The 18,320-nt window shown below is 45.9% G+C and overlaps 2 protein-coding genes across 3 annotated transcripts in view; one reads left to right on the forward strand and one right to left on the reverse strand.

Annotated features, from left to right (window-relative positions):
• Nucleotides 1-12,870, reverse strand: part of ITSN1 (intersectin 1) — a 163,900-nt gene extending 151,030 nt beyond the window's left edge. For both annotated transcript variants that reach the window (XM_081139006.1, XM_081139005.1), the window contains exon 1: nucleotides 12,579-12,870. The gene's annotated coding sequence lies outside the window, so the exon portion shown is untranslated. The remainder of the gene's footprint in view (nucleotides 1-12,578) is intronic.
• Nucleotides 12,871-13,511: 641 nt separating this feature from the next.
• The window catches only part of CRYZL1 (crystallin zeta like 1), a gene marked incomplete at its 3' end in the record, with an annotated part of 29,417 nt that continues 24,608 nt past the window's right edge, over nucleotides 13,512-18,320 (forward strand). Inside the window, exon 1 of the mRNA XM_081137834.1 lies at nucleotides 13,512-13,625. Within this exon, the coding sequence (XP_080993960.1) occupies nucleotides 13,527-13,625 (99 nt within the window). The 5' untranslated portion in view covers nucleotides 13,512-13,526. The remainder of the gene's footprint in view (nucleotides 13,626-18,320) is intronic.

Here is an 18,320-nt window from a genome sequence, read left to right on the forward strand (position 1 = left end):
ACTTTTAAGAGTATACAAGGGTCCTGATACCACCATCTGAAACCACAGGGTAGGATTTTATTGTGAGGCAGCCGTTGTACATGTGGTCCATCATTGACCAAAATGTCACTATGCAGCGCATGGCTGTATACAGATATCTAGATACTCCATAGTCAGAGTCTGAGTTCTAACAGCAGTTCTCTGATACCAACTGGGTGTCTACAATTCAATTCAATTCTGACACTACCTACCTGGAGTTAATGCAGACTCCAAATGGTAAGGGCTCAGCCCCACTCAATGTTAGCTACATGTCTTGTACCAGCACTTCTGCCAGGCAGACTACACATCTGAGGCATCCCACAACCACCTTCCAAGTTCAGTAATTCATTAGAAACAACTCAGAACTCAGGAAAGCACTATAATAACGATTACAGTTTTATTATAAAGGATACAACTTGGAAACAACCAAATTGGACTCATTGGGCAAAGTGTAGGAGAGGGAGGAGCAAAGCTTCTATGGCCTTGCATACTCTGTGGCACACCAGTGCCCCCCTTCCCATATACCTAAACGTCCACCAAACCAGAAGCTCTCCGAACCTCACCGTTCGAGGATTCTTCATGGGGTTTCATCACGTAGGCATGACTGAGTAAATCACTGGCCATGTGTGTGAACTCAATCTCCAGTCCCTCTTCCTTCCAGGTGGTGGTGGCAGTTATGGGAGAGGGAGGTGAAAGTCACTTCATTAGCATAAACTCAGGTAAGGTCTAAAGGGGCTCATCTGAGTAATACAGACACCCCTACCACTCAGGAAATTCCAAAGGATTTAAGGGCTGGGTCAGGAACCAGAGACAAAGACCAACTCTCTCTCTATACATATATTTTATTATAGCTCAGAGCACCTAACCTAGTTATTGATATATATAGTACGCAGTCAATAAATAATTGCTGAAAGAATAAACAAAGGGGTAGATAACACTATCATTCACCAAAATGGAAATACAGGCAGAGAAAGAGGTTGGTTTGAAGAAAGGTGGTAGCTGGGCTATGTTTTACACACACTGGTTCTGAAGAGCCCCAGGAATACAGCAGATAGTTAGATAAAGGGTTAGAACTCAGAGGAAAGGACAGCATCCAGGTATGCAAGCATAACAGGATTTATTCCTGGTAGCTAAAACTCTCGGAGTGCAGATAACTGTCCTGGAAGACCGTGTGGAGTCAAAAGAGGGTAGAAAAAAACAGCTCTAGGGACAGCAACATTTAAGAATAGGGATTCCTCGATGGAGACTGAGAAGTCCCAGATATAAGAGAGGGGAGAAAATACAGTGTAAGGCACAGAAAGTCAATGAAGTCAAGTGTTTCTAAAGAAGAATGTGCTGAATGTCACAAAAAGGTCAAGAAACAAATGCATGGAAAACTGTGCATGGGAATCAATGGAGGGGCAGAGGCAGAACTGTTACAGGCAATGTTGGCTTTCAGTTCTTGAGTTCAGCAAAGAAAGAATTCAGAGCCAAGAATTCTAGTGCAAAAGAAGTTTATTTAGCATGCAAGGCGAAAGTATACTCAAAGAGAAGATTCATGCAGGCTGCTCAGAGGGCTGCCTTGGTCTTTTACAAAGAAAGTCAGAGACAGAAGAAGTGAGCCAGCTCGGCTGTGTGGGCTCAGCAAACAAGTTAGAGGCAAAAGAAGGGCCCTTGGAGACAGGTTCAGGGGTTTAGCATGGGACAAGCTGCTGCCGCCCACTGCTCCCCTAGTTGCAAGTCTCATGGGGATCCTTAGAGCTTAGGAGAAAGCAAGCAAAGACATAAGCCTGAAGAAAGAAGGCATAGGCATGCTCTATAGAGAGATAAGGTTTTTATGTTTTCTAAAGGCGGGAATTTTAGGTGAGGTATCAGGGGAGGATCTCAACAGACTATCAGCTTTCCAGGTGTGTCCCTTAATATGCTGATGTATCAAAATAAGTGTATAAATCATTCTCTGGTCAGTTTCACCTTCAAAGAATGTCAATGAAGAGGGTCTGCCCCAGCATGGTCCGGAATGTGTAAGATAAGACCCTGAGATTTATTACCTGGCTGTAAATTGCTTGGCCAGTTTATTCAGCTATCTATCTCAGTTTCCCCATTTCACTTGCCAAGGGATTTTCCTAACTTCTTACTATCCTCTCTCAGAACTAGACTGCCACAGGTAACAAGTAAAAAGACAGCCACCAGAGACTACTCTTTTAAGAAACACGGCTGTTAGAGGAAGTCGTGAGATGCCAACAGTTCGAGATAGCACAGTGTCAAGTGAGACAAACCTGAGCAGATGTGGAGGAAGGAGCAGAGGACAGGAGGACACAGAAGACACAGGGGACAGAGGATGAGCATAATTTAGATCGGGGCTTTTAGATGGACCCAAACTCTTTTTTACATGCCTGCAAAGCCCTGCATGGTCTGGATTTACCTCTCTCTCCAGTTTCCTCATGGCAGCCATAGCGGCTTCCTTCTCAAATATACTGTGCTCCTTTATGCCCAGGCCCTGCTTGAATGCTGGCCCCTCAGCCTGAAAAAAACTTCTTTCCTTTCCCTGATTAACTCCTCTCCATACTTCAGACCCCAAGTAAATGTCACATTTTCCTGGACTCTAGAACTAGATTAGGTCCTCGTGAGTGCTTTCTTTGCATCATTTACAATAGCTGGGATCATTTATTTATGTGATGGGGCAGAGATGTATGTCTGTCCCAGTGAAATACAGAGTGAGGACAGGGACCTGTCTCTACTGTCCTTGCTTCTACCGCACAGAGCAGTCAAACAGGATACAGCTGTGGCACAGCTGAAGGGACGGAGCCCAAGAGAATGGCACCAAGTAAGTCTCAAAGGACACAGAAAAGGACAGAATCTACAACCAGGGGAAGGGGACACACCTCTTCCTTCTCCCTCTTATCTCAAGAAGCAAAGAGTAAGTGTGAGCAAGACAGATTTACAAGCTCTACCTGGGAAGTGAGCAGCAGACCCCAACAGGAGGCAGACTCACTCCTGAGAGCCAAGGTCCAGACACCTCTGAGGAGGAGCAGGGAGGCTTGAGGAAAGGGGCAAATTCTGTTCAATGTCTGTGAGGAAGGGAAAGAAAGCTGAGGAGGAACATGTAGCAGAACACAGCTAAATGCGAAACGATCAAAAGCCCACGTCTGTATCGTTTTCTTCAGCTGTTAGCAGCACAAATACAGGAAACAGAACACAGAGCGTTGAGCTGGTCTAGCGATTGAGGTCTGCAGGGTAGAAATGACAGGACAACAGGACAAGGAAAGAGCTGAAATCATCTACTCTGAGGTCCCAGCTGCAGATAGAAGGAAATGAACTAGGAGGAAACTGACAATCTGAGATAAAAGGAAGAAGGTCCAGGAACTAGTTTCTGGAGGGAACTGTTGTAATCAGAACCTGTGAAATAAATTAAATTACACTGCAGATGTGTAATTTAAAAAATCAGTGCAACATATTCTTCAAGATACCATAGGCTCTCCCACCTACTGTTATCAGTCTCACAGAACAAAAAATAAAAAATAGGCCCATGCCCTCTGAAAAAGATCAAGTTGCTATCTCTCTCCTGGAGCCCAATAAAAAAAAAAGCAAATGACTGAAAAAAGGATATCCCCTTCCAGCTCCAACTTTTCCAGTATGTGCATGTTTTTCCAGCAGTTCCAGATGAACCTAAAGTTAAGAAGGCCCCAACTATGAGCCAAGAGAGAACACTGACAAATGTTTAGGCACTGAAAAAAATCTACAGTTAGAGAAGTCGTCAAACTGGTGCAGATAATGTCCACAGTTCTAAACTACAGGTGATCTAACAGATCACAGATGAGTCTCCCAAACTTCATTCTATCTAGAGGAATCACAAAATAGTAAAATACATTTTGTTTTAAAATTAATGAGAAAAGACACAAATTCTGTGGGCAGCGCGTAGAGTACTTAAATTTAAAAAGCAGCTTTGCCCAGCCGGGCGTGGCTCAGCAGTTGAGCGTCGACCTAGGATACAGGCGATGGGGGTTTGATTCCCGGTCAGGGCACATGCCCGGGTTGTGGGCTCGATCAATGACTCTCTCATCACTGATGTTTCTATCTCTCTCTCCCTCTCCTTTCCTCTCTCTGAAATCAATAAAGATATATTAAAAAGAATAAATAAAAAGCAGCTTTATTGAGGAAAAAGTTCATACATAGGTTTTGGTTGCTTTGATTTATTGTTGTTTTATTAAAAGGTCCTCATTTAAAAAAAGAGGTCACCATCAGCCCCTTCCCATATGAACACTATCTGAGGAGTATACTGGCCATGTGTTTTGCCTGCCCAGAATTCTTTCTTCTTGTAATTGATCCCACTTTCCCTCCTCAGAATTTAAGTACTGACCTCACCAACTGGTACAAAAGGGAGGCCCAAAGGCCCAGGATAGCCAGTAAGAGTGCTGCATTCCCCTGGCCAGGTGACTGGTTCAGGCGTGTGATCAAGCCAGGCCAATCAGAACCCTTGGACTTAACAGGTATGTGAGTCTATGCATTTCCATTTTTCTTAAGACACTTTGTGCTTTTTCCACTTGCAAATGAAAAGTTCAGACAAATTCAGTTATGAATAAGGAACTGCAGCACTGAACTCTGCCCTTCCTCTCTCTACTACAATCCTTTCTTTCTCTTCCTATCACTTTCTTTTCTTTCCCCTCCCACCCAACTCCTTAGGATAGAGGACTTAAACTTCACACTGAGTTTTAATGATGTTGCCATGAGACAGAACGCTAATCTAAGAATAAGCCTAGCCCCAGATAAATTACACTGTAATTCAACTGCTTGATATTTAGAAATTCAAGTTAAGGGTCTGGTGTGAGTGGCTTGAACAGGGCACCCTTGAACAGATGATCTCCGACTCACCCCTATACAGACGCACACAATGCTGTACACTGCAAATGTCTTCAGTATCATTTTTTGTGTGAGGTCAAAATGCTATATGGATATGAAAGGAAAAAGCACCACTAACATTCTAGGACATTTGGAAGTAAATGCAAAATATCTTCCTTCCTGTTTGCCCTCACCTAGAAATCTGAAGCGGTGTAAGAGAGGTCAGAGGTGGTGCCCACAACTGCAAAACGGCCTTTCTAATAAAATTGTGATTACCTAAATTAGATTAAATTTGTGTGCCTCTGTGCTTCTTTGCTATCCTTAATTCTGATGTTGTTACGTGGAGAAAATAATAAACAATTTACAACTTCCTAAGACAATCGTCAAGAAATAAAAGAGAGGAGGTACAATTGTAAAAAGAATTTAGTGTGAGAATGAGAACGCTGACATCCCAGTAACAGAAACCAGCCTAGCTGGAAACGTGGGGAAGGAGGAGTGATGTTAGGCGTACAGGAGTGTTTCAGAACTCAGGAGTAGCCAGCCCAGGAAAGGGCTGGAGGAGGGAGGTAAAGCGATCAGAGACTCCGCAGGATTCTCTCTGCCTCTCTCCAGACACTTGCTTTACCCTCTCCACCTATAAACCACCTTTCTCTGTCCCCACACACAGCAGCGGAACAGAACAGCCTCTAACTCCCAAGTCGTTACCTTATGGCCCGTGAGTACATCAAGGTCAAATCCATATCTCTTAGGCCCATTTCGAATTTCTGAGAAAGGAACACTGATTGGGCTAGTTTGGGTCAAGTCCTCAAACCTGGTTGGGCATGCTTTTTTCCTTTCCATATCTATATTTTCCAAAAGTTTTCTTCAATAAACATGCATTGCTTTTGTAGTAAGACATTTTTAAGTTACCAAATCACAACGACAATAGCATTCCATCTAACGAGATCAAAACAACGACAGATATTGACTATGGTTTAAAACTAATTGAACTAAGGAAGTAATGCAAGATGACAATTACTGCAGTATTTTACTCCCCTGGACACTAATTAAAACAGATCTTTCTCAAAGTGAATAGCTTTTATAGACACTCAATTCATAAAACAGCTATTTTAAAAATTCATTTCCATATATTTAATGTTACGTTCACCAAGAAATGTAAACAGAAAATCTCTCCTATTCATAACCTCAACTAATTTAATGATTAAAAAGTTAACTAATTCCTCATCTTTATTTTACATTGTTTTATTTTATTAGATAAATAATAATAGCAGTTTATGGGGTTTCTTTTCCTCGGAAACTCAAAAAAGGTTATACAAATCACCATTCATCTGACCTCATCTCTGAGACCTCAAAGAGGAAATCATATTATCCTCGAGGTAAAGAAAAGGTACCAGGTAAAGAAAAGTACGAGGCTAAAAGAAACGTTAACATCCACAGATAACTGAAAGTGGAGCCAGTTCAACATTTCTCTCTTTCTCTCCTCCAATCCCTCCCAGAAGACATCCAGAATGGTCTTTTTAAACAAGAGCAAATCATGGGACTCCCCTGCTTAAAACTCACATTAGCTTCCTACTTCCACTGACTCTTAAGAAAAATCCACCAGGCCCTGTCTCCTTTACTCCTCACTGTTTATCCCACGTTCACTGCACTTGGGTGACTCTGACTTCCAGACAATCAGGTCCTCGAACATAACCTATTCAAGACACCAGCAAATAACAGCTGAGTAGCCACTGCGCAGCAGGCCGGGTCCTAGGTCCCCGGGCAAAGGCAGGGAACAACAGAGACAAAATTCCCTCCCCTCGTGGAGCTAACATCACAGCAGCCCCTCTACTGACTCTGTTCCTCCTCAGTTTCTCTCATCACTTAAATAATATGGAAACAACTGTAACGACTACATGCAAGTGTCTGGAAATAAGTACCGCCTAAGAAAATGAGTTATTAACTGAATTTACGTAACATTATTGATAATTAATATTAATTAATAATATTTTTATAAGTGAGAGAGGAGAAATAAAGAAAGGGGTCTTTTACTTATTGAAACTTGCTCTATACCAGGAATGACACTGGTTTTTTGGGTCAATTTTTCAAGGTTTCTCTCATTGAAAGCTATACAGCTCTTATACATCAATGACCAAAATGTATACTCCAGTTCTGCAAGAATGGAGCAGTTGAGTTTCCAAACATTCCAAAAACTGAAAGATTACTTGCTGTTAAAATCAATTATTTCAAGTTTACAGCGGAAATCAGTTGACTTTTATAAGACGCTGGATCCACGATGAACAGACTTATAGGTGATGCACAGGAATGGGAGGGTGTTTATAAAATGGCTTGTAATACAACACACTGTTCTTGTTAGAATAAAACTGCTCAGAAAATTTGTCTTGGAGAAGTAGTTAGCCCTACACACACACACACACACACACATACAGCAAAATGAATGGCTCCCAGGGCATCTTGTTTCTACACTTTTACTGTAAGAATTAGTGTCTCCTTAATGAGACTGGGCAGAGCCAGGTGCATTCTTTCATTTCCACGAGCTATATCCATCCACACATCCTGCACACACGTCACTAGACACCAGAAGGACTTGCAGACAAAACGCCAAGGTAAATAAAACCATCACTGACAGAGAAGCAAGTCAAAGTGCTCACCAAAGCAACGGGGGAGCAAAAGCACTGCCCTCCTGGAGTAAGGAGAGAATGTTTAATTTTAACCACCAAGGATAAAAAAAAACCAACTCTGACCAACTGCTATGACCTTGTAATTTCCACATTCAGATTCAGCTGAATCCAAAACTGTCACATCCCTCAGCTGGACTCCTGACTGTCCCACTCCAGTAGAAGTGCAATGTACTCAGTACCATTCAGCAGGGCCTTGGTGAAGCCCTGCGCCTCACAACAGTGAGCATGGGTTTTGGAGACAAGCTTAAAACTGAGCCAGCAGTCCTACCTCACTAGGTAGCACAAACTCAGGCCAGGGAGCTGAAGCCAATACAATTTCACCAACGCTCTCTGGGCAACGAGCTAGTAGGCTAAACTGCCAATCATCAATTCTACCAGGAAAAGATCAGAAGAGCATCGGTGAATTCATATAGATTAACTTGCTGAAATTCACTTTGTTAGAGGACTACTAACATTCATAACAAAACTTTAATATTATTCGAACATCACTTATTAATAGTTTTTTTAATGATCTATTATTAATAAACAACTATTTATTAACAAGTCTTTTTTGTAGTGATCTCCCAGAGGATCCATGACATCTCTCTACAGTGAGGCCTGCAAATTCCTGAAGTGAACTTCCACAGGCCGCTTTAAATCTCCAAACTGGAGAAAGTAGAAATGTCTGCCAGCCTCCCACTGTCTCCCTAATCACACTCCTCTATGTAGTCTTATGTTTCCCAGGCAAGTCCATACCACCAGTGGACTGCCTTTCAAATCTCACTGGTCTTCTCTAGGACTCTAACCCTGTTTTCCATGCGGGGTACACCTCAGGAAAACCAAGACGGAGTCAAGTCTAACAAGCTGCTCTGGGAGCTGAATGCTAAACAGCGGGAAAGATGGATTTGCGAGCTAACTTATGCGACTACTTCCTCAATAAGAGGGAGACAAATCTGTGCCCCACCTAATTTATAAGTTAATACTTACCATGGAACCTCTACGTTATTCCAAAACAGAAATTGGGAATGTAAAAAGTACCCCAATCCCTACAAAGCATGCCGGGGAAACAGGCAGTCCAGCACTGTGGCCAGGTTTGGGGCCCTAGAGTTACAGATCTGTGCGGCTACTTGCTGGCTCTCTAAATGACTTCACTGCTGGGACTTGTTTCCAAGGTGTGTTCATCTAAAGCATGAGAGTTTTATGAAAACTGAGGGAGTTAACAGCAAAAAGACTTGATCAATGTTAGCTACTACTCTTACAGGTGTATGACTTTTCTGACTTTCTACATCCCACTAGTAAACAGGTTCATCAGCGTCCCACTCTTTTTCCTAAAAATAAAAACACTTCACTAGGTTTGTCACTGGCTAAATCATTCCAAGAAGAGGAGAGGGAGAGAAACCAAGCTCTCATACACCACTGTAAGAGTATAAACTGCTACAACCTCTCAAAGTGGCAAAGTGGAAATATGTATCAAAACTCTTAAAACTTAGCATGTACTTTGATCCTACAAATCCACTTCTGGAAACTTCTCTAAGGAAAAATATCTCATAAGTATATACAGAGCAGAGATGTATGTAGGCGGACAGTCACTGCAGAATTAATGAGATTGGGGGGCACGACTAATGTCTAATAAAAAGAAATTGGTTAAATTATCACAGATCCATAAAATTCCGTTACGAAACTATTATAGCTGATAATACAGACAAGGAAAGATTCATAAGATGTTGAGAGAAAAAAAACAGGTTACAATACAATTATATATGTATACAGCAGGAGCCCATATTTGTTACCAAAAAATGATGTATGAACAGCCACATGCACAACACAAAAGAGGTTTAAAGAGATATGTTCTCAGGTAGTGGGCTTATGAGTATTTTATAGTTTTCTACTTTTTACTTTCCTGTATTTTAATTTTTTGACCATAAACATGCAGTTCTTTAAAATACAAGGGAAATTAGCTGATCATCATAAACTAACAATTAGATGGTTCCAAAATGTACAATTAGGCTGAAAGTGATGACAAGGTTTGTGGTCTCAAGTACTTAGAAGTATATAAACTTTATCTACTATTATTATTCCCATTTTTAACTGAGGCATTGAGGGGTTAGATGACTAAATCAAAGTCACACACTATGTGTGGCCAAACCCAATATTCTCTGGAGGCTGCACTCTTAACTACCCAGCACCCTCGATTACATAGTGGAAGCTGTCACTTATGGGGCCCATGGTATTCTCTAAAAGAATGGGGTGAAGGTCATATTCTATTTGTATAAAAAACAAAACTGGAAAACGTACCAATTTTCTATATTTTTGGAAACCAATTTTTATAGCATTATGTTGAGCTTATCATAGCTTATAAAATGGTATTTTGATATAGTGATAACACAGTAATTTACCACTACACTGTGACTTAAGTTTACATTTTGAGTCTCTAAGCAGGTATTTTGCTAGGAGCCTGCTTTCCAGCTTATCACTGTGAGCATTCTATGCTAGGGAAAGGTTGTCTCCTTTCAGAGCCAATCAAATTTACAGACATGGCTGAGGTATAGTACCTGTGGCTCTTATTTCTACAATCAGTGACTACTAAGTGATATAAAAATAATTTTACAAGTAAAGGTTTTAAAATGTGGTCTCACTGCAATGTAGTTCGCTCATAAATATTTAACCAAGTTCCTCCAGACATTATTCTACGCACTCGGGCTACTACGATGAATGCAAAGTTTCTGCCCGACTGAAAGGTTTATCACAGGTACATTAGACACTTGAAGGTTATCCTCAGTTCTAATTAGCAGCCTAAGGTATAAAACACTTTGTTACTTGAAAAACTTGCTACAACCACTTCAAGAGATGGTCTTAGGAGATACTCAGTGAGAAGGAAGCATAACAACAGTGGTTGGTTTTCCAAGTTGAGTCTGATTCTGAGGGGAGATGACAAAAATCTGTATTTTTAACAAAAACCTCATTTAATGCTGCTATAAGTGATCTGAGATCCAGACTTACAGAAACCCACCAGTAACTGGAGCCATTCAGAAGGGAATGATCATTCAGAAGAGAAAAGCTCCTCAGCAGTGGAATTTGAACTGAGTAATAAACCCAGCCCTCTTGTAATTAATTAATTGCTGTAATTCAAAAATCTAGCAAATTTTAAAAAAGATGAGCTAGACTACAGGAATTTATCAGCACTTCCTCCTTAACCTCTTACAAGAGATTTAAATTTGCCTCAATCTAGGCATTTGGGGAAAAGATGAACTTGAGTTCTACTACCAAGATTAGAGATAAGCATTAAGAAAAAAAGGAAATCGCCAGCCAAGTACAAAAAAAAGCAAAGAAAATGCTAAGAGAGACAAACATTTCACAGAACTTGCTACCACTCATTTTATGCCCTATTTCACAATGCTTAGGATCTGAACAATCCAAAGGGTTCCAAAGTACATCAAAATTTGGTTCATTTCCTCTCCTACTCAGGCAGAATAATAAAAGAGTTTTGTGAAGGTATCATGTGCCTCCGCAATTTCAATAAACATTCTCAGGTTTGAAAATACCTTTAAAAAAAAAGTTCAATCAGAAACTCCGTATTGGAGCTACCTAAAGGAGTTTTAAAATAGTTAATGCCATCACTCGTGTCCCTTATTTCTCAACTTAGACTACTTAAAAGTTCCTGGGTTTGTTACACACCTCCTGCAGAAAGGATTCAATATTTAAAATATGTATATATATGTATATATATATATATATATATATTTAAGCTACAAGCAAACACACAACAAAACAATGTGTTTCAACTATAAAATGGAATTAAAGGAAAAACATAGTTCTCAGAGACAGACAGGCAGAAACCGTAACTCTGGGGGGCGTGTGAGCTTCGGCACCTCGGCCGGGTCCTAACAAAGGCAGCCCCGCCGACGCACGCCCCTTTTAGAGGTAGGAGCAGCGCCCCCAGCCAGCGGCCAGCGGGGTCCCGGCCCGCTCCACCCTCGGCTCCCGTCCACACCTAGTCCGGGGGGTCTCCGAGCCTGTCCCTCCCCTGTCCAAAGGGATTCGTAAAACGGCGCCCCGGTGGGCAGAACCGAGGCTTCCCGGATGCACTTATCCGCAGGGCCCTTGCTTTTAGTATCCAGTTTCCACCGTCCTTGTCTTCATGATCCGTAGGCTCTGACCACGTAGCAGGAGCAGGACGCCGGCGGGGAAGCACAAAGAAACGCCTCTGTCCGCAGTCGGCATCTTTAGAACCTGGGGCTGGGGCTGCCCTCGGACGAGCGCGGCGAGGGCCAAGTTCTGGAGGAAACTTTCCTGCCCGGAGGCCGCCGGCTCCGCCGCCTCGGGCAGCAGCCCGGCGGGTCGCGGCGAAAGGTGCCCTCCGGAAACGCAACCCACCGAACCGCCGGCCGCCCCCAGGGCGAGCGGGAGGGAAGGGGCGCGCCCCGCCCTCGGTGCTCCCCCGCGCCGGGGCCCGGCCACAGCTCCCCACTCGGGCGCCGGGGCCGCGGGCGCGCGGACGGGGAAGGGGCGGCGGGCCCGGGGAGCGCTGCCGCGGGCCGAGGCCGGCAGGCGCGGGCCGCCCTTCACGGACCCGGCTGTGCGGGCGCGAGGAGCAGACGCGCGAGCCGGGGCTCGAGGCCGGCAGAGGCGGGCGGCGCGCTGCGCTCCCCGCGAGCGCCGGGTCCCGGGAGGCGGGCGGGGAGGGGAGGCGAGGCGAGGCTTGGCCGGCGCGCCGCGCTCAGGCGGCCGAGGGCAGCGAGGTCAGCCCCGGAGGACCGGCCACCCCCACGGCCCCCTGGAGACGGAGGGACCCCGCTCGGCCGGCCGGGGCTGCGGACGCCCGTTCACCCCGAAGCCCGTCCCGCGGCCGCCACCCCCTCGGCCCGCCGCGGCCCCCCGGCCTCCCGGCGCCCGCCCGCCGCCCCCGGGAGGATGGGGAAGGACGAGGCGAGGGGCCGCCGAGGCCGCGCCTCCCGGGCGCGCGGCAAAGGCTGAAGGGCGGCCCCCGGGACGCGAGCCCCGGGCGGCCATCGCGCAGACCCCCGCGCGGACCCCCGCCCCGCCGCCTCCCGCGGCCAGGCCGCCGCCGCGCAGCCCGCTCCTCACCTCATCTCCAGGCGCGTCCGCGCTGCCGCCCCGGGGACAAATCAGTGCAGCTCGCTCGCCGCGGGGAGGGACGCGGGCGCCGCAGCCCCGCACACCATCCCCGCCCGCCGCTCCGTGCGTCCCGGAGTCCGCTCGGGGCTCTCCCTCGCGAGCCGCCGTACTACGGAGCAACCAAGCTGCTCTCCCTCCCGCTCCTCCGCTCCTCTCTACCTCCTTCGCTCCCTCCCTCGCTCCCTCGCTCCCGCCTATCTCCTCATCTGGCTCCGCGGCCCGCCCCGCCCCTCCCCGCCCCTCCGTCTCCGCCCACAGGTGGGTGGGGACAAACAGCCTGCCAATCGGAAGAAGGCGTCCGCACGTCCTGACGGCCCCTCGCCACTAGCACCGCCCACTTCGGGAACCAATGGACGGGGAACCAATAAAAATGGAGGAGGATGGAGTGACAGCCCAATAAACCAATCAGCAAGCTCAAAGGGGGGGGAGTTGCAAGCCAAGGATTTTTTTTTTTTCTTCCCCGCCCCCCTTCCAGAAGGCGTAACCACAGGCTTCGTGTCTGGGGCTTCACCTATAGGGCGTATGGAGATTTCGTTCCACGATTTCAGTGCATCTGTCCTTTGCCATGCGAGACACTAGTTAGTATGCATTCAACTAATCTAGTTAAGGAAGATTTTTAAGGAAGAGTAACGTGGAGGCGAAAAGGGAGACGGAGCACAGCCCGAGGAAGGTGGTAGTGCACACGTTTGGAATGAAACCCGGTGTGGTCTTTAACTGAATTTGCATAAAACGGAACCCATCAAGGTGACCACAACTTCACCCACTTACTGGTAGCCCCCGTGCGGCGCCCCGCCTCTCCTCTGAGTAGAGCATGCCGGGATATGTAGTTCTGCGTTCCGTTGCTATGGCGTTCTCGACGGCCTCCGGGGAGTCCGGGAGTGAAGGGCGGCCTGGCCAATGGGAGTAGCGCCTGGGCCAGCGGGGGCGGGCTCTCTGCAGAAGGAGTCGAAGGTGGCGGTGGCGAAGGGGCAGGCGGTTAGAGCCTCTCGAAGGCAGGTGAGTCCGGGTGAGGGCGTCGTGTGTCTTAGGAAAGGCGGCTTTGGACGAAAGATCGAGAGACGCCCCGCGTAACCGTCCGTCTCTGGGGGGGGCGGTTCGCGCCGCACCCCAACCTCAGATGCCCTCGGGCCCAGGCCTGGCTTCCTGGCTGAGGACGTCGAGGGGCGGGGAGGCTCGGTCCCCCGGCCGTCCCCGGTCCTTGCGGCTTTTCTCCGCTTGCATCTCCCTCCACGTTTCAGGGAGGCAGAGTCTGCGGTGCCCCCACCGGCTCCCCAGGCTGGCGGCCCCCGCCCGCCTCTTTCTGTTCCTAAAATTGGTGTTTCTGTTTCTTCTCCCTTTCTCCTCTCTGCCGCCGCTTCCTGCTCCTTCACTTTCCTTATTTGGAGCAATTACCTTAAAAAAAAAAAAAAAAAAAGGCCGCATTTATGTGACTTTAGGGCCAGGTTTGCCCTCTTCAGGCGAACAGCGGGTGCTCGGGGCGGCGTAGGAACCGCCTCGCCACGCGTCGAGGTGCGGGCGCGGGCGCGGGCGTGGGCGCGGGCGGGGCCGTGGGCGGGGCCTGGGAACCCGCGTCCCTGCCGCGCCCCCAGGAGCGGGGCTCGCCTCCTGCTCTGTCCAGAGGCGGAGAATGCGAGCCGCTTACCTTATTTTAAACTTCGTGGCAGCCGCATCGAATACCCTGAAATTAATTCGTGTTTCATTTAATCCAGAAGATCCAAAATGTCATTTCAACACATAACCAAGTATTTTAAAATGCAGATGTCACACATTCTTTTTTCTTCATTGCCTTTGAAACGCGATGCGTGTCCGGCGTTCACAGCTCGTCCTAATTCCGACCAGACGCAGTTCAAGGCCCCGCGGCCACCTGTGGCTGGCGCCGCGCGCTCGGGGCCGCGCGGAGCCAGGTCCACTGCCCGCTGCGGGCACTGCGAGGGGTTCAGGCGCGGGTGGCAAGCCGCAGGCCCTTTGAGATGGGCTTCAGAACTATCGAGGTTCTCTGCCCAGTTGACAGAAATAATAGCAAAACTAGCCAACACTGATTGAACGCCCGTTTTGCAGAGTGCTTTGCATGTATCATTCAATCCTTACAGCAACCCTTTGTCGTAACTAATAGTATTATCTCTGTTGTATAGATACGAAGGTTAGAATTCAATAGCCCGAAGTCATGTAGCTAGCAAGTAGGAGAACCAGCGTTCAAACTTGGGTCGGTTATGATTTCTAACCACCGCAGTGTATGGTTACTGTCCTTTATCACTAATTTCATTCCGTTGACGCCTCTGCCCCCGTTTATGGCAGGGGGTGAGATGTTCAGATTTGAAACAGAAAGGGTTCCCTGTACAAGGTCAAGTTGCCTGGCAGTTGCAGTGCAATATTTTGGTAGTTTTACAACTCTCAGTGCTGTGCATTCAAAAGTTCTGGCCCTAACCCGCGTGGCTCAGTGGTTAGAGCGTCAGCCTGCAGACTGAAGGGTCCCAGGTTCGATTCTGGCCAAGGGCACCCATACCTTGGTCCCAGGCTTGATACAAGCCCGTCAGAGCACCTGCGGGAGGCAACCAATCAGTGTGTCTCTCTCACATTAGTGTTTCTATCTCTCTACCCCCCCCCCTTCACTCTCTCTGAAAAGTAATGGAAGAAATATCCTCTAATGAGGATTTTTTAAAAATCAAAGTTCTGGATTGAAGAGTGTTAAAAATATTGAGATATTTAGGCCTCTGGACAAGTACTATACTTTGGGTGGCAGTATTGTGTCTTGATTCACTTGTATATCTCCCTAAAGATGGGAAAGTTTGGGACTTCTTAAAATGTCTCACTATGGAATCGTGTGTTTTGTTTTTGGTGAAATCCCTTTCTTAATTGATAAAGATGAATGCTTTCTTGCTCTTGTGAACTTCACGTAGAATATTCCAAAGACAACTTTATTTGTGATGTTTCTAGACCCAACAAACAGTAGTACATGGAACTAAGCAGAGCTTTTGTGAGTTGAAGAGTGAAAATACATATGTCCACACATGCTAAGTAATTTTCTTCTTATTTTATACATTATAATAAATGTGACATATTGTAAATTATTTTCTCTCGATTGTGAATTTATTAGTAAATATTTAATCAAAATTACAATTTTTATCTTGCATCTGAAGCAAGAAATGGTTTCTTTAAGATGCTGTAGTGAGGCCCTGGCCACATAGCTCAGTTGGTTAGAGTGTCATCCCAATATGCAAGGTTGCAGGTTCGATCCCTGGTCAGGACACATACAAGAATCAACCAATGAATGCGTGAATAAGTAGAACTGCAAATCAATGTTGCTCACTCTCTCCTTCCCTCCCTCCCTTCTCCCTCCTTTTTTTCTTTCTCCCCAACATCAATAAATAAAAAGTTTTTTAAAAAGATGCTGTAGTGAATTGGAAAATTAAATAGGCATTTACCAACTGCAATAGCGACAGTCAGTGGAGAAGACTGGTAAGTCAGTTGGAGAGGAGGCAAAGTGTGGCAGAGACTCGGAGACCCCTCAGTTGCCGATAGGCCTCATCAGCACCTGCATGTCCCAGGGTCACATGCTTAAGCCAGAATAAAGAGAAGACTCATTCATCACACCATTGGCTTCTTTGTTCCCCAGAGTACACTAGGGGAAAATAGGATGCTAATTAGAAATATAGATGAAAGTTATGTTTCTGTTGTTCTGGGTGTTACTATACTAAATGGCCCAACATTGAATAGGAACTGCACCAAAGATTTCCCATCCTTAAGGTAAGGACCATCCCACCCCCTACCACCCACTACTCATCCCCTAGAGGTGGCCTGTGGGAGGCAGCCAATCAATGACTCTCCTCAGTGATGCCTCCCTCTCCCTTCCTCTCTCTGAAATCAACCGACATTTAAACATAAACATAAAAACAATTAGAAGAGAGTTCAGTGTGGCCATCTCAGCCCGCCCCCCCCCCGCCCCCCAGCCAGTGCCTGGATCTCCTTTGTGATGCCACTGTAAGTGTGTATCCAGCCTCTGTTTAAGTCCCTCCAGCGACAGGGACTCTGCGACTTCATGCATTTTTAAGGGTAAATTATACACCTAAAAGGTGAAAGTAAAGGTTCTTGTAACATGTCATCAGCTAGAAATGCTTCCTAGGGTCTAGCCAGGTGTGAACCCATCTTGTGTCGCCTGTGACTATCTTATGGTCATCGTGTGCCATGTGTGTGCTCATTGCTTAGGCAAAGTGTCCTCAGAGTGTCCCGACTTCTAGTGATGATTGCCTACACAGCGTACAGATGTCCTCCAGCTGTGAAGGCCAAGCACCCACCCCCTCTAGGAAGCAGAGCTGCGCTATCAAGTTAGGAATACCCTTCTTCACAATCTGCAAAGGATGGCACTGAAACCAGACCTCCATCTAGTTAACTCTGATTTGCTGACCATATTTTTTAACCAAATATATGGGCACATGGTTTGACATACTTCTTTACCTGATATGTGGCTATGTATGAAAAGTCTCACAGGTTAGTAAGAACACTATTAAAACTTAATGTTGCCCTGGCTGGGTAGTTCAGTTGGTTAGAGTGTCGTCCTGATACGCCAAGGTTGGGGTTCAATACCCGGTCAGGGTGCATACAAAAAGCAAGCAGTGATGCATAAATAAGTGGATCAACAAATTGACGTTTCTCTCGCAAATCAACAAATATTTTACAATCCTTCAGTCAGGTCACCTGTTCCATATAAGTGACAATTTCTCCCTAGCAGTCCAGCTGGCGTCGTCCTGCAGTGCACCGTCCTGGCATAGGTGAGAGCTGACTGACCTGTTTTCCTGTAGCCTTAGCTGCTTGACAACTTCTATGCTTTCCTTAGAACAAAAATGAGGGGAGGTTAGAAATATTGTAACTGAGTCCTGAACCAGAAGTGGCCACAGTATTGCAAAGTTTGTGTTGGGGAACAATAGAAATTTGAGTATATAAAGAATTTGGACTTTGAGGAATTCAGTTGTCCATAGAGTAACGGGTGGATTGCATGAGAGAAAGCAAGGAGGCCAGTCTGCGGCCGCGGCCATGGCCCAGGCTTTTGGCGTGACATTCAGCACGCCAGCTGTGCCAACGCCCATCAGAACAGAAAATGAGCAGGTGAGCCCGGGCGCCAAAAGATAGGGAAGCGCGGGGTCAGTAACTTCGTACAGAGGGGGAATCATGACTGACTCTAAGAGAACCTGGATGATTGGAGACTGGTGCAGCAAAGTATTGTTTTGGAGAAAGATTAGTCCAGTTTTCTATGTCTCAAATTTGAGGTTGATCTGATACTCAGAACACTTTTGGTCTGAAAGTGTAGATAAGAAATGACCTGTAGAGGTTTTATTTACAATTATTAATAGATGAGCTCCTTAGGGGATTAAGTGTAGCAGGAGAGCAAGTCGAGTTCATGTTGCTGTTATAACTAAGGTGGAGCCATTGGAAATGTCTTCCCATTGATTCTTTTTAGAATTCCTTAAAAGATCAGTACTTTTACTTACTACTTTCTTGAAGTGTTCCTGGTAGAAAATGTTTAATTTATTCAAAGTCCTCTGCTTTGTATCAAAAATTATTTAAAACAGGTGTCTTGATTTTTGTTTCTCCAGGTTTTTAATAGGTTTAATGTGGACCATTATAAATATATAAAGTATTACAAACATAACCCTTAATTTGTAGATGTGTGTCAAATATATTTAAAATCTAATGTAC

Source organism: Miniopterus schreibersii (genome assembly GCF_964146895.1).
Source record: "Miniopterus schreibersii genome assembly, chromosome: 5".
Classification (NCBI taxonomy): Eukaryota; Metazoa; Chordata; class Mammalia; order Chiroptera; family Miniopteridae; genus Miniopterus; species Miniopterus schreibersii.